Here is a 16,628-nt window from a genome sequence, read left to right as displayed (position 1 = left end):
CGTTCAAATTACCCAGCACAGTGTCTGCACTATCCCCATGTCAACCCGTGGATGTCAAATCAAGTGCTATGCCTCTCGCGGAGGTGGAGTACAGAAGTCAACTGTACAGGCCACTTAGGTTGGCAGAAGGGACTTGGTATTGTAGACGCATACGTTATTAGATCGGCTTATGTTGCCATAAGTTTGTAGTGTAGACCAGACCTCAGACGCCGCAGATGAAAGACCAGGCCCTTGATGGGAGCTGTGCTCTTGTCATGCAGAGGGCACCTTCTCTGCGACTGAATGTTCAGGGGCTGTCGGGGTGGTGTGCCCCTGTACTTGCATGTGCCAGGTTTCTCTGAACATAATTACCAGGCTGTCGGATACCCCAGCTGCCTTTTAACCTTCTGTGGGTATCTGTGGATGCTGGCAGCACATGGGTGCAGTGGCAGGCCAGTGAGGAAAGAGTTAAGTATCTCTGAGTAACTTTCCTTTTGGAATGTTGCTGTGGTTGTTCCGAGCTGTATGGGAAGAAGGACCCAGGCAGTCTGGGCTCACTAAGCCATGGTCAGGGTATGTCTAGCGTCCAGCGTGAGACATCGAGAGTGCTTAGGGAAAACAGGAAATGTGGGCTGGAGAGAGGTAGGGGACATCAGACAATAAACTGGGCTGGCTGGTGCATGGTGCACAGGGTGAAATGAGCTTTGCCTGGCTCAGCTTCCTCTTCAGTTTAAACTGAGCTGCTCAAGCCTTTGACCTAGCTGGGCTGGTGATCGGGATCCCAGGGTGAGCGCTGGACTTCCACACCAGCAGTCAGATTGTGGCAACTTTCCTCCTGCGGTAGGTGGGCTCCAGACGCCATCATGCCCCAGCATCACCCAGCCTCAGAAGGGGATGAGCCTGGGATGGTCGTGGGGAGCTCTTGTGCAGCTGACATCTGGGCAGGGAAAAGATCACTAGGGGGAAGTGGGGTGGTAAAGCTGCATGCTGAGGAACAGGCAGGCAGGGTCATACAATGGAGGGCAGGGACAGACACAGCTCTGAGGAGCACTCTCTGTTCCAGCCACTTCGTTGTTTACTATAAAAGCACCAGAATGGTTGTTCTCCTTACATCAGTGACTCAGGTAACCGCAGGTCCAGCTGTTGATATTTAAAGCGCCAGCTGTCAGTGTGCAGACAGTATGAGCTGTCCCTCTTGCATGTGAATGTTTCCATTTGCCTGCACCGATGGCTCAGTCGTTCCCCGTTTAGTGCTATCCTGTTTAGTGCACTGGGATTATTTTTCTTCACCTCAGACCCAGGCTGGCTGGCGACTTTCTCCTGATACCCTTTGAAGATCAGATTCAAGATGACACTGCAAGGTCGATACGATGACCTGGAAAATCACTCACAAGCGTCACACGGTTCTGGTTTCCTATTTTATTAATGAAAGTAAAGAATGCTGGAGCCCAGCGCTGTGCTGCCAATACCCACTCGTGTCTGAGTGGAAATGGGTCCTATCTATTATGTAAGAGACAAGAGGCTCAGATGGAGCCATGACATCTCAAATGTGAGCAATGTGCCAGGGAGCTGTTGGAGTGAGGGATGTGTGAGCTGCTCTGCACACGTGGCTTGGCACAGTGTCGTCAGACTCATCCCCTTCTGCAGGTTGTTTGTTTTGTATTGATCATATTAATTAATATATTTGTTTCTACACCTGTTAGCATGTTCTCATTTGATAAATTATGCTGGAATTTGCAAACAACAAATTAGTAGCTATTGCATTAGTATATTACAGCTCGTTGGAAGCAGGATTGCTAGTAAATTACAAAGCTGCCACTTGGATTCTAACAGCATTCTGATTTGGGGCACTGTCCTGCACTTGGAGTCATACGGGCAGAACCCCTTGCTCATACTGAACCCCACTGATTTTACTTGGACTCTGCATGGGTGTAAGTGTCTGTTTGTGCTGATCTGACTGCAGGACTGAGTCCAAGCGAGCAAGCATTCTGGAATCTGATGTTTGCCCGGGGAAACACCTTCATTGTTCATCTTGAAACCACTGGTTTAATGATCGTGAAAGGTGCTGGACTGTGTCAGACTCAGAAACACTTGGCCTAGCAAGGAGAAGGCCTTTCTCTGCAGCAGGGTGCCTTAGCTCTGCCATGGAGTGACCACTTTCAGGGAATTTGTGGCTCAGTCTGATCTTGGCCTTTCTGCTAAGGTTGCCAGCAAGGGGCTAATTTGTGCTAATTGCGGTAGTATTTCTGTTGATGTGTTTCCTGACCAACTAGAGATTGGGTAGAATTCTGCAACTTGTTACCCATAGGCTGCGTTTGTCACGACTTTGGACTGCTCCTGACTTGAGCTGGATTTGAACCAGGATTTGGATATGAGGCAAAAAGTTTATTTTACTCAAAATTATGCTTTCTGAGTGCTCCGTTCCATAGCTGCAGGGTGACAAGGTATCTCAACCTCATTGGGTTTTCAGTGGAATGGTCTTTAGTCTGAGGACATTCTAATAACCCTATTTGAATATACATTTGTCATGGGGACATGTTGCCTTTACATACAGGGTGCTCCTTGTTGTCAGATGTTTCACTGATCTGAAATGCAGATGAGTTCCAAGAAGCCCATGAAGATTAAACTAGTGAACTGTGTGCAGAAGAATTTCAGTATCTTATTGTAAAGGGAGGTCGGCATGTATCAAATATGCAAGCGCAGTATAGCTGGTAATTTCCCTATCCCTTTCATTGCTAGACTTCGTGTAAATGATGCTGTTCTCTTCCGGTCAGCCACCCCACTCTTTAAGAGGAGATCATCTAGACAAGGTAGCACATTAAAATGCTTTTTGCAAGTGACTGGAGCCTAACAGTCTGTTTATTTAAAGAACATGGATTCAGACCTGCCTTTTATTGTCCAACAGACTTTGGGTAGAAGTCACAGTCCAGCAAATACATAATTTTTTGTGGTCATAGTAATGTTCTTTCTTTGCTTTTTATAGACACAACACAAAGCCCAGCTCAAGATATCAGCCTATCACATCTTTTCCCCCTTAAGCAGAGCAAAGATCTTTGTAATGTAGTTTCTCTGCAGAAAATCATCTACAGCAGTTTCTCCTGGGCTGATTTTTTTTTATTTTAATAGTGCCCTGCCTAAGACTATTCAGAAGAGGCACCTGGAAATAACTGCAGAGTGTCGCACGCATGTTATCTGATTGACTACCTGGTGCAAAAAAGGAAGAGAAGAGAAAATTTGATAAATGTCTGTTGCATTCAATTTTTATTAACTCCTTGTGTGGACAACATTGGTCTGATTTGATTCTGGCTGCCATAAAGCTTGATTGAAAGCCCAGTAGAACCGATGGAAAGACTGCCCTTGACTTCATGTCATTGAGTCACATTCCTAATGGGCATCAGAAATGTATAGACAACAATGAATGATAAAGAAATCCAGAGTTGAGGCTGCTTCCCCTAAGCGCCCTTATTCATACCTGCTAGGGAAATGTACATTCTGCTGTAAATGAAGTAGGCAATCGGAATGAATTGTGAATCTGTGATCCAGAGTATATGAATGGAGCGCAGACCTCTGCACTTGGCTGGGCTTTTTAAAATATTTAATCTGTTAAAGCTTTTATTTAAAAAAAACAACAACTTTTTTTAACCCCAAAATTTTAAGAGGAGCATTGCTAGATCTTAGTTTTGCATGCATTAATTTGTAGCACGCCTTAATGTGTATCAGCTATGTTGCAACTCCTTTAGAGTCTATTTGCCAGTAATACTCAGCATGAGCCAATGGCAGAATTGATGCAAGTGCTGAGAAGATCTATTTACATAAAATAACCAGCCTGCCGTTTGAACCTGAACATATGTAGATTACGGTCCTTGTCAGACAGAGAGGCGGAGAGAGAGAGAAGGGATTTTAACCTGTACTGCAGCAGTTACTATGGCAACCAATTATTCAGTGCTAAATTATAATTGTTTATAACACTGGTAAAGAGGAAGGCTCAATTTTGTTTTAAGAGATTGAAGGACCAAAAATCGGTAATGGCTGCTGGGCAAGGATGCTTCCCTGGTGTTAGAACATTTGATTTTGTGTATTACAATATGAAAATCCATCTGCTCACAATGCTAGACTGGCTGAGAATGCCCCAATATGGAGGAACAGAGACACACTTGAATTGGGGATGGTGAACAATTCCAGCAGGCTGGCTGACATCATGTTCAGACATGCACGGATTTGTCCTTCAAACAACAATGCAGTTAGAAAATTAAAATGTGACATAGGGCAAAATAACCCACAGAAAAAAGACGTATGCAGAGGGATGTGTGGGTTATTTTTATTTTTTAATTTTTTTGGATACATTAAAAAACAGTCATTGACTGTTCAGTAAGATTTAAATGTCTAACAGTGAATTGGTAGAAACAAGGTTAAATCAACTTTATTTGTAATCTAGTGCAAGATCTCAGGCCAACAGGGAATTAATTTTAACCTCTGTCTATAGTACTTATCTGGCCCCTGTTATTGTGAGCCATCCTTCCTCGTTTTTCTCCATTAATTTCTGGTCCCTAACTTTTCACTCACAGATTTATTTAAAAGGCCAGCTGTTTGCCACTGTTTAGGCTGAAACATCCTCAGACTGACTCTCCATGGTCATGCCTCTGACATTGCTCTTGCAACTTCAGAGTCTGAACATTGACCTGTATGCTGTCTGTGATTGGCTACCAAGGAATACCTGACCAAATAATTGTGAACCGTCCTCAGATTTTGTTATAAAGTATAAATGTCTGGTTCTAAAGAGAAAAATAAGATGTCTTGTCTTGTACTGTACCCCCCAAAATGTAAGAAAGGCCTTTCCTTTAATAGACATGCTGCTGAATTAGGAGTCTCTCCTTTAATCGGTGAGTGGTATCAGGTGATCAGATTTCTGATAGAAGGAAATGTTTTATTGGTGAGAGGGTGGTTCATGGGCTCTGGAGCTTTCCACATTTAGGTGGCTGGTCTAAACCACCAGAGTGGGTCAGGAGTGAGCCAGAGCTTTTCCCACCTGCTGTTTATCTGGTGGTCTCAGACCAGTTCCTAGGAGGCTGATGTTCATATAATGAAAAGCATTTGCCAGCACTGCCCCCTGTCTCAGCTGAGTAGCCAAGGATTGAATAGTTATGGAGGATGAAGCATGCTTTACCCTGGGGAATAGACCCGGACAGGGTTGAGCAAGAGCAGGGCTAAATGCATGCTGGTGCTGCCTGGGTGTGGCTTGTTACCATCACACTGGACCTGGTTATGTAGGACACAGCCTACTGTTTTGTAGGAAGAATCTATACTGCTAAATATAATAATAGGCAACAGCTTCCCCCCCAGGAAAGGGGGCAGTCCATGAGAGCTTCATGACAGAACTCATGGTCCCTGGCTGATTGGCTCCCTTTGCACTGTGTGTTTTGATCACAGCTCTGTGTGTCTGTAGCTTTTTCAAACAATCTTCCTGCCAGCAAACCTCAGTGGAAATATCAGTCCTGCGTGCAACTTCAGATCAATCAGTCCTTCTGACTTCTTGGCTCCCATCCATTGATTATTGCCAATTAATGTGACTGCTCCCTATGGCAGACACAGAGCAAAATCAAAGTGTAAGTTCTGGGTAAGGCAGAAATATGCAAATACACTGCTAGTCTGTGCAGAAGGTGACCTCTGGATCTCAAGGCCTTTGGCCAGCCAAGGTCAGCCAGCAGCTGCTAGCTCTTCTGGCAAGAGCGCATCCTCCTGGCTGGGCATGGAGTAGCGTTTTTCTTCCCATATGGCACCCCCTGCCAGTGCTCACTCAGTTGGTGGTGGTGTCTTCCCACAATTCACAGCACTATCTGTTTCCAACTAAGCCTCCGGCTAGGTCACTGTGTAGTCCCCTCAGTTCTGGGGTATCAAAGTCTCACTAGACCAGCTGTCCATGTGGCACCTCCAATATCCTGCGCCACTTCCCAGTGGCTGGTAAGGGAACCCAGCCCCTACCCCTCACGCACTGGATTCCAGGCCCGAGATCCTGTAACCAGCAGCCAAGATCTGCCTAGTCCCACTCTTTGCTGCTGCTTCCCTGTGCTTCTTCCTACCCTACCTTCTCAGACTTTCTTCCCCACCCACCCAGCTCCTCTGGGCTTGACCCATCTTCCAGGACTAGGATCCCAGGGCTTATTTTCACCCTGGGTTTCTTCTTTCCCAGCTCTCTTCTCTCATAGAGTGAGTGCAGCCTCTGTCCCTGCAGCCTCTTTCTGCTGCAAACTTCCTGGCTTTATACTTTACCCAGCTTCTCCCCTAGTGAGGCTTCATCAGCAACTGGTCATTTAGAAATCTTTGGGCCTCCCTTCAGGTGCAAGTGTGAAGGGTAATTGGCCTCTTTTGGGCCACCTCAACCCCTTCAGGGCTTGTGTTGGTGAACACCCTATCACATATTCTCCTCTTTCAGACTGCAGCCCCTGGGAGTGCAGATGCCTTACTGTCTTAAAAATAACAAAACTTTAAAAAAAAGTTTGGGGCTCTTTTTATTTGATGTTTGGCTTTTGAGCCTTTAGACTGCACTCTGGTCACATTTTCAAGATTTTCTGTGCAAACATAAGAGTGAGAAACTTACATATATAGAAACATATACAGCAGGGGTAGGTAACCTATGGCACACGTGCCGAAGGAGGCACGCAAGCTGATTTTCAGCGGCACTCACACTGCCCACGTCGTGGCCACCGGTCTGGGCGGCTCTGCATTTTAATTTAATTTTAAATGAAGCTTCTTAAACATTTTAAAAACCTTAGTTACTTTACATACAACAATAGTTTAGTTATATATTATAGACTTATAGAAAGAGACCTTCTAAAAATGTTAAATGTATGACTGGCACCTGAAACCTTAAATTAGAGTGAATAAATGAAGACTCAGCACACCACTTCTGAAAGGTTGCCGACCCCTGATATACAGTATATGTGAGATCTGAGATTCTCATGTGGTCACTTGACTCCAGGAGCTGAGACTTTAAGGAGCACACTAAATATTGTGAGACTCATGATGAAATCAGGACTGTTGACAACATTGCTGCCTTAGCAAAGATTAGGGCCAAGATTTTACAATATAATGTGGCGGGGGGGAGTGTTCTCTTATCCTGCTGGTGACCATCAGATTGAAATTATTTGGGTGTTGCATTCTCTTTTTAACCTTCTCCTTTTCAAGGAAGAACTAATGTTGCACAAGGGATTTGGCCTTTGGCTACAGGCTGCCAGTGGGGCTGCTGCCCTCTCTGCCTTTCCTTTTCTCCATTTGGCTATTGCTATTTTCTTTTCTAGCCGGTCTCTTTCCCGTGTCTGCTCTTTTTGGACTCCTCGTTACTTAGCACACATGAAAGCAGAACAGTACCATTTGCACACCAACATGGTATTAGGTCCTGATGGCTGTACTCAGGCAGAGCTATCCTTGGGTTCAGTGGGACTGCAGGCGAGGCCCCATCGACTCCATGACAGAAACGGGAACAGCTCAAGATACTGATGTGTTGGCAACTCAGGGCTGTAGGAAACCTTATTGCCCACAGTGATAATAGATAGAAGGAAGTAATTTCTTCTTGCTCTCACACTGCAGAACTTGGGATATTGTACACCTGGGAAAGGGCTTTGTGTGGTGTCAAGAGAAGAGTAAAATGCGAAGTGTGTGTCTGGACTGTGAAATGTAACTGATTTACAGCGAGACGGCCTGGGGGGTGGGGAGAGCTGTGGTGCTGTCAGTGCAACAAATAACAGAGCTGAAGAGAAACTGACAAAATCGGTGTTTGATAATCTAACCGATGTAACACAACTAAAGAAATTCTGTCTTCCTTAGCTCCCAGAGTTGCTATATGAGAGTGCCATTTTATTTATGCTAAGGCATAAACAAATACAAGGCAGAAATCCATAAATTACCTTGTTTGATGTCTATCAGAGATGTTGCAGAACTTGAAATTTTAGGATCTTTTAGAAAAGAAGTTAGCTGTCTCTGACATAGCATATGTCACTGGTTAGAGCTGTTGTTTTCTTTAACACATCATTCAGTTTTTTAATATGGAGATTAATTTAGCATCCGTTGCTCTCTATTTATTTGTCTGTTTTATACTGTCACCCATCAGAATAGTACCTGGGGGCTACCTTGCAGTAGCCCCAGGTGATTTCGTGAAAATATGTATATACACTCATCACAAAGGATAGGGGCTGAATAAACATCCACTTTACGTAACTAGGGCTAGACATCCCCATGACATACACAGTGCAGTAACAGCATGATTTACAGATACCTATCTCATAGAATTGGAAAGGACGACCCTGGAAGGTCATTGAATCCAGCCCCCTGCCTTCACTAGCAGGACCAAGTACTGATTTTGCCCCAGATCCCTAAGTGGCCCTCTCAAGGATTGAACTCACAACCCTGGGTTTAGTAGGCCAATGCTCAAACCACTGAGCTATCCCTCCCCTTGCGCAAGACAGCTGTTTCCAAAATGAATGTCATCTGTGTTGCATTATTTTCCATTTAATTGTAATATGTAGGCTTTTCTATTACTCCTGGGGGAATTCTGCGCTGCTGCGCAATGCAGAATTTTGCAGAAATTTATGTAGTGTGTGCAGAATTTCCTTTCCCCCACAGAAATGGGCTGCAGTGCTGCTAGCTGCCACTAGGGGCCATTGGCCACAGCAGAGCCCAGATTGCACATAGAAGACACTGCTGCAGGCAGGGAGAGGGAGCTAGCGGGTTCCTGGCAGCTGCATTCCCAGCATGGCCTGAGGGAAGGCGAGGGCAGCACGCGGGAAACTCCATGCAAGCCCTGGACTGAGCATCAAGCTGTTTCTTCCTCTGCATCCCAGGGCTTGGGGTGGGGGAGAGGGATGGGTGTTTGGGCAAGGGGGGCCCTCAGCTGGGTTCTGAGATGGGCACGGGTATTTGGGGCAGAGGGGGCCCCGCACTGGGACGCTGTGTGTGTGATGGGGTTCGAGTGTATTGGCTGCGGAGGCCCTGCAGGTGGGCTCTAGGGGAGAGAGGTTGTTTGTGTCTGGCTCCCTGGCTGGGCTTGGGAAAGAGGGCAGAGAAACAGGATTGGGTTGTCATAGGGGTTTCTTTAACTCTCTACTCCTGGGGGATTTTTTATGTATCTGTATTGTTACAAACGTACTTGCAGACAGGTATTTTGAAATAAATTACCAAAATAATTGAAACTACTCTGATTATGTAGTGTTATTCTAACAAATAAAATTTGTGGAATTTTGCAGAATTTTAAATATTGTGTGCAGAATTTTTAATTTTTTGGCACAGAATGCCCCCAGGAGTATTCTGTGGTGCTCACCATTGTAGTTTCTGAGCATTTAGCACATGTTGGTGCATTTGTACTCCCAGCATGTCTGTGATGTAGGTAAGTATTCTTGTCTCCATTTTACAGATGGGACACTGAGACACAAGGTCACCCAGGAAGTCTGTGGCAGAACTGGGTTTGGATATCAGAACATAAGAAAGGCCATGCTGGGTCAACCAGTGGTCTGTCTAGCCCAGTATCCTGTCTTTCAACAGTGGCTGGTGCCAGATGCTTCAGAAGGAATGAACAGAACGGGGCAATTTATTGAGTGATCCAGCTCCTTTTGTCCAGTCCCAGCTTCCAGCAGTCAGAGGTTTAGGGACCCCCTAGAGCTTGAGGTTGCATACCTGACTGTCTTGGCTAATAGCCATTGATGGACCTATCCTCCGTGAACTTACCTAATTCTTTTTTGAACCCAGTTATACTTTTGGCCTTCACAACCTCCCCTGGCAATGAGTTCCACAGATTAACTAAAGCAGTACTTTTTACGTTTGTTTTAAACTTACCTATTAATTTCATTGGATGAGCCTTGTTATATGCGAAGGGGTAACTGGCACTTCCTTATTCACTTTCTCCACACCAGCCATGATTTTATAGACCTCTATCATATCCCCCCTAGTTGTCTTTTATCTAAGCTGTCATTTTAATCTCTCCTCATATGGAAGCTGTTCCATCCACCTAATCATTTTTGTTGCCCTTCTCTGTACTTTTTCCAATTCTAATGTATCTTTTTGGAGATGGGGTGAACAGAATTGCATGAGGTATTCACGGCGTGGGCATATCATAGATTTATAGAATGGCATTATGATATTTTCTGGCTTATCATCTATCCCTTTCCTAATGGTTCCTAGCATTCTGTTAGCTTTTTTGCATGTTGAACAGATGTTTTCAGAGAACTATCCATGCCTCCAAGATCTCTTTCTTGAGAGGTAACAGCTAATTTAGACCCCATTATTTTGGGATTACATTTTCCAATGTGCATTTTTTTCCATTTATCAAGCATTGAATTTTGTCTGCCATTTTCTTGCCCAGTCACCCAGTTTTGTGAGATCCCTTTGTAACTCTTTGTAGTCAGTTTGGTCTTAAATATCTTGAGCAATTTTGTATCATCTGCAAATTTTGCCACTTCACTATTTACCCCTTTTTCCAGATTATTTATGAATATGTTGAACCACACTTGTCCCAGTACAAGTTCCTTGTGGCACCCTGCTATTTACCTCTCTCCACTCTGAAAATTGACTCTTTATTCCTACCCTTTGTTTCCTGTCTTTTAACCAGTTACTGATTACCCATGACAGCTTACTTTGCTTTAGAGCCTTTGGTGAAGGACCTTATCAGAGGCATTCTTAAAGTCCAAGAACACAATATCCACTGCATCACGCTTGTCCACATGCTTGTTGATGCCCTCAAAGAATTCAAATAGATTGGTAGGAATTCCCACTACAAAAGCAGTGTTGACTCTTCCCCAACAGATCATGTTCATTTATGTGTCTGATAATTCTGTTCTTTACTGTAGTTTCAACCAATTTCCCGGATACTGAAGTAAGGCTTACCACCCTGTAATTGTCAGGATCGCCTCAGGAGCCTTTTAAAAACAATCAACATTAGCTATCTGCCGGTCATCTGACATGGAGGCCGATTTAGGTGCTAAGTTACCTACCACAGTTAGTAATCTTGCAGTTTCATATTTGAGCTGAACTAGTACTCTTGGGTGACTTACATTTGGTCCTGGTGACTTGTTACCTGTTTAGTTTCTCAATTTGTTCCACTCACCTCAGTGTGGGACAGATACTCAGATTTGCTATCTAAAAAGAATGGCTTAGGTGTGGGAATCACCACACCTCATATCCTCTGCAGTGAAGACTGAGGCAAAGAATTCATTTAGCTTCTCTGCAATGGCCTTGTCTGTCTTGAGTGCTCCTTTAGTACCTCAATCATCCAGTGGCTCCCAGTGATTTTTTGACTGTCTTCCTGCTTCTGATCCACTTTAATACTTTTTTGCTGTTAGTTTTTGTGTCTTTTGTTAGCTGCTCTTCAAATTTGTTTTTGGCCTGCCTAATTATTCTTCTACACTTGACTTGCTAGAGTTTATGCTCCTTTCTATTTTCCTCAGTAGGATTTGACTTCCAGTTTTTAAAGGATGTCTATTGTTTAGCCATGGTGGCATTTTTTGGCCCTCTTGCTGTTTTTTTGAATTTGGGATATACATTTAGTTTGAGCCTCTTTTGTGGTGTTTTAAAACAGTTTTCATGCAGTTTGCAGGCATTTCATTCTCTGGACTATTCTTTTTAATTTCCATTTAACTAGCCTTCTCATTTTTTGTAGTTTGCCTTTTTGAAGTTAAATGCTTCAAATGCTTCAGGGTGAGTTTCTTAGTTAATTTCCTCCCTAGAAGTATGTTAAATATAATGACATTATGGTCACGATTACTGAGTGGTTCAGCTATATCCACTTCTTGGACTAGATCCTATGCACCACTGAGACTAAATACAGAATTGCCTCTCCCGTTCTCGGGTCCAGGACTAACTGCTTCAAGAAACAGTCATTAATAGTGTCTAGACATGATCTCCCTGGATTGCGTAATGAGGTGATATTTTTCCAGTCAATATGGGGATAGTTGAAATCCCCCATTGTTATTGGGTTCTCTGTTTTTGTAGCCTCTCTAATCTCCCTGTGCATTTCACAACCACCATCCTGGACAGGTGGTCAGTAGTATATTTCTACTGCTATACTCTTATTATTCAAGCATGGAATTTCTGTCCACAGAGATTCTGTGGTGCTGTTTTATTCATTTAAGATTTTTACTACATTTGACCGCATGCTTACTTGCACATGGAGTGCCACTCCCCCCACCAACATGATCTATTTCATCGTTCCCATATATCTTGTATCCTGGTATTACCCTGTCTCTCCTCTCCTCTTTAATAGGATATAGACAGGGGTGGCTCCAGGCTCCAGCACGCCAAGTGTGTGCTTGGGGCAGCATGCTGCGGGGGGCGCTCTGCCAGTCGCCGGGAGGGCGGCAGGCAGGGTGCCTTCAGCGGCTTGCCTGCGGAGGGTCCTCTGGTCTCGCGGCTCCGGTGGACCTCCCGCAGGCATGCCCGTGGAGGGTCCACCGGAGCCGCGGGACTGGCAACCGGCAGAGCACCCTCCGCGGCATGCCGCCGTGCTTGGGGCGGCAAAATGTCTAGAGCTGCCCCTGGATATAGAGTATCCCCTTTAATAAATCCTTCCCTATCGGATGTGTCTGTCTGACCTGTCGGCTTTCTCCCAACCCTTAGTTTAAAAACTCCTGTACAACCCTTTTAATTTGACATGCCAGCAGCCTGGTTCCATTTTGGTTTAGCTGGAGCCCATCCTTCCTGTATGGTCTCCTCCTTTCCCAAAAGGTTGCCTAGTTCCTAATAAACCTAACTCCCTCCTTCGAACACCATTGTCTCCTCCACACATTGAGACCCTGCAGTTCTGCCTATCTACTTGGATCCCTGTCTGGAACTGGAAGCATTTTAGAGAATGCTACCATGGAGGTCCTGGACTTCAATCTCTTACCTAGCAGCCTAAATTTAGCCTCAAGGACCTCTCTGCTACCTTTCATTGTGCAGCTGGTTCGTACATGTACCATGACCTCTGGCTCCTCCCCAGCCCTGCATTTAAGTCTGCTTAGATGTCTTGAGAGGTCTGCAGCTTTCACACCGAGCGGGCAATTCACCATGCAGTTCTCCCGGTCATCACAAACCCAACTATCTATATTTCTAATAACTGAATCCCCTATTACCATTACCTGTCTCTGGATGGGTATCCTTAGTGTGAGAGGATCCCATGACATCATCTGGAAGGAGAGTCCCAAGGTTCGCTTCCCTCCACTCCAGGCTGATGTGCTCCTTCCCCAAGTCTTTCAGAGGCTGTCAGACTGGGATGAGATTGTTCAACTATCCTGGAAAGTCTCTGTCTCCCTTAGCTCCTCCAGTTCAGCCACTCTGGTCTCAAGAGCCTGTACTCAGTCGGGGAGGGTCATAAACTGCTTTCACCGAATGCACACACGTCACCTGCCCACAAGGTGCATTCAGTACAATAAACTGTACAACCCGCACTCTGCTGCTGGTCTTCTGTCTGCACCATTATATACCAGATCTGCGGAGTCCCAGTCCCCTGCCTTAACCAGAGGACTGTGCTTCCCCTGCAACAAAATTATGAATGGAAAACAATGTTCCTGCTTGCATCTCCTAGAGTCAGACCCTTCTTACAGCCCAGATTAGGCCAAGTGGGAGTGGCGTTTCCTTGGCTTCTGCTAGAGTTTTGCTATCCACATGTACTGTGGCTAGAGTGTTTTAAAATGTAAAAGTAACAAATGGGAATGACTGAATCTGGCAAATGACCAGAGGGATTTGTGCAGGGAAGCTGGGGAGGGGAGATCCTGGTCCTTCCTTCACTGTCCCTTTCTCTTTTAGGGAAGCAATGATGAAATATCTGAAAATGAAGAGGAACTGGAGGAGAAATCTGAGAGTGAAGGAAGTGACTATTCGCCCAACAAAAAGAAGAAGAAGAAGCTCAAAGAAAAGAAAGAGAAAAAAGCCAAGCGGAAGAAGAAAGATGAAGAGGAGGAGGATAATGAGGAAGGAGGTTTAAAGGTACCTACCATTCGACTGTCCAGGACCTAGCACTCCATTAGTCGGGTTGTTTCTGAGAATGGGAACCTTAGGGCACCTCCCTGTTACTCTCGCTGAATGCGAGGATGGGCGGTGGCAGCACAGCTTGTGGGAAGAGGCCAAGGGACCTGGTTTTACCAGGCACTCTATCCTGCACTTCCTCAGGAGAAGTTTCATTTCAGTCTCTGCCCATATCCCTAACTATGGGTCTGATCCTGCAGGGAATGGAGTGCTCCCACTCCCACACGCTCCCAGAAGAGCCGAGGGCACTCGGCACCTGGCAGGATTGGTGCTTGGGAGAGCTGTGTGGAGGAGGAAATTCTGTTTCATGAAGGATTTGGAAATTTGGCTTTGTTCCAAACTGGAGCAAAAACTAAAATTGTGAAATTCTCCAAAGAAAAATGCTGACTTTTTTGTTTGTTTTGGGTTGATTGAAACATTTCATTTCAGTTTTGACTTACTTTTAAAAATGCTGTATTGTATTACAAAATAAAAAAAATTCACAGTGGAAAGCCTGAAGGGTTTTGTTGTGACAATGTTGAAATGGGACATTTTGGTATTGTCATAACGTTCCCTGTTTTTTCCAAAACAGAATTCCAGCGAAATGGATCTGATTTCGGGAAGCATGTCAGTGTCGATGGCACTGCGTATTCTGGTGGGAAATGATTCCCTCCAAGTTACTTCAACCAGCTCCAGCCCCTTGTCCCTCTGTTATTTTGGCTCCTAGCTGCTCTTCGGAGGTCTCTGTTGCACAGTCACCTGTAGTGCCATTGAGAGTTGGGTTTCATTTATGTATCTGGTTCTGTGGAAAAGCAAATGGGAGACGACTCTCTGGCTCCTTGGATGTTAAAAGAGCCTTTGCTTTTCAAAAAATCCACTAACACCAGGGTCATTCCTCCCCAAGGTGCGGAAAAGCAGCAGCACCCAGTGAGTCACTGGAGTGGACTGGGGCCTTGGGCTGTCACAGCTACTAGCAAATGGATTTTGCCACAGTTCCCATTGACATTACATTTTATGGTGACACTAAAGCTGTGGAGACATCACACTATGGTGGGGTTAGGGCAGCATTTAGAAGGCCCTGTATTGTTTTCAAGCTAGGTAGTGTATTTGTTTACTAAGCACTTGTGCACACTCTGTCTTTCAGCCTACAGAAACAAATCCCCATTTTGTGGCTGTCTAGGAGTAGCAGGTGGCGTGCAGTATATAAGAGGCATGGCTGTGCACCGCTCGTTTGTAGCACCTCAGTTATTTGCATTAAATACACCCCTTTGTAAATCCATAGGAGCCCAAGAGCTCAGCGCAGCTAATGGAGGAATGGGGCCTGGATGATGTGGATTATTTTTTCTCGGAAGAAGATTACCATACTCTGACTAATTACAAGGCTTTCAGTCAGTTTCTCAGGTAAGAGGCTGAACGGTGGAGCATTGTGCCTATGGTTGGGGATCTGTTTTGTACTTGGTTACTACCCAATCAAGTTGATAAAGCCAGGACATTAGAATCCTAATTCTTCACCAACAGAAAACCAATCACATGCAGTTTACTGACATTCTGCCAGACTGCACCACCAGCTCCTCATCACGTGCAGGATCTGGTCTACAATCTCTGCAGAGACTCCGGATGTATCCGAAGGGGGGTTCTGCTCTCGCCCATAGCCAGTTGAACTCTAGGAGGTCACTGTTTGCTTTGAGGGTGAGGTTAGATGTAGCAGGGAACAGTTGCAATGTCATATCATGGTGCTATACAAGTAGTAATGAATTAGCCCTGACTCCAAAGCATTCTTTTTGTCTGTATATGATTGCTGCCCTGGTGCATCATCTATACCTTGGTGCTTTACCACGTGTCCGAGAGTTGTTCTTCAGGACAGTTTTCCAAGGGGTTTCATTGCAGGACTGGCTGGAAAAGGCAGAAACATTTTCACAAAAAAATAAATTTGCCCAATTTTTTGTTGTTGAAAATTGTGAATACCCCCCCCCCCCAAGCTGCTCTTTAAACTGGTTGAAAACAATCAAAGATTTTTTTTGAAAAAAAAAAATCATTGAATGTTTGAACATTTCCCCTCTCTTTCCTTGCTAGGGCAGTTTTGGTTTCTCCCATTTTCAGTGCATCTGTGACTCTTCACAATCGGTGTCAGGCATTGGCCACTAATTCATGTGACGCTTTTCCCCAGCGCGTGATGAGTTAAAACAATCAGACCGCAGAGGAGCCCTGTTGACTGATGGTTTTTCCTGCCCCACCCTGCAGGCCTCTCATTGCCAAGAAGAATCCCAAAATCCCCATGTCCAAGATGATGACGGTGCTTGGTGCCAAATGGCGAGAATTCAGCGCCAACAACCCGTTCAAAGGCAGCTCGGCTGCAGCAGCGGCAGCTGCAGTGGCTGCAGCCGTGGAAACAGTCACCATTGCACCCCAGCTTTCTGTCAGCCCTCAGCAGTCTGCTCTGCCCATGGCCATCAGGAAAGCGAAAACCAAGGAGGGCAAAGGTAAATGGGCCAGGCAGGAATGAATGGCTAACCAGACAGCTTGGGTAGAGCTTGCAATGATAAATGATACATTTACTTGAAATATATTATTTAGCCACTAGATGTGTCTGTGTGCTACCTAGCTAGTTCCAGACAGGGTGTGAAGCCTGGTAAGCAAGGGAAACAAAGCTGGAAATTGAGCTCTGGGGAAACTTGTGTGTGTCTAGT

At 45.1% G+C, this 16,628-nt stretch overlaps 1 protein-coding gene across 3 annotated transcripts in view; it reads left to right on the top strand.

Moving 5' to 3' along the window:
• Nucleotides 1-16,628, top strand: part of CHD5 (chromodomain helicase DNA binding protein 5) — an 85,546-nt gene that overhangs the window by 19,900 nt on the left and 49,018 nt on the right. For all 3 annotated transcript variants that reach the window (XM_030537500.1, XM_030537499.1, XM_030537501.1), the window contains exons 3-5: nt 13,744-13,923; nt 15,224-15,342; nt 16,183-16,421. In XM_030537500.1, coding sequence (XP_030393360.1) covers nt 13,744-13,923; nt 15,224-15,342; nt 16,183-16,421 — 538 coding nt within the window. The remainder of the gene's footprint in view (nt 1-13,743; nt 13,924-15,223; nt 15,343-16,182; nt 16,422-16,628) is intronic.

The sequence above is a fragment of the Gopherus evgoodei genome, chromosome 18 (genome assembly GCF_007399415.2).
Source record: "Gopherus evgoodei ecotype Sinaloan lineage chromosome 18, rGopEvg1_v1.p, whole genome shotgun sequence".
Classification (NCBI taxonomy): domain Eukaryota; kingdom Metazoa; phylum Chordata; order Testudines; family Testudinidae; genus Gopherus; species Gopherus evgoodei.
Note: the sequence above shows the minus strand (reverse complement) of the source record. Positions and strands in the feature narration are given on the sequence as shown.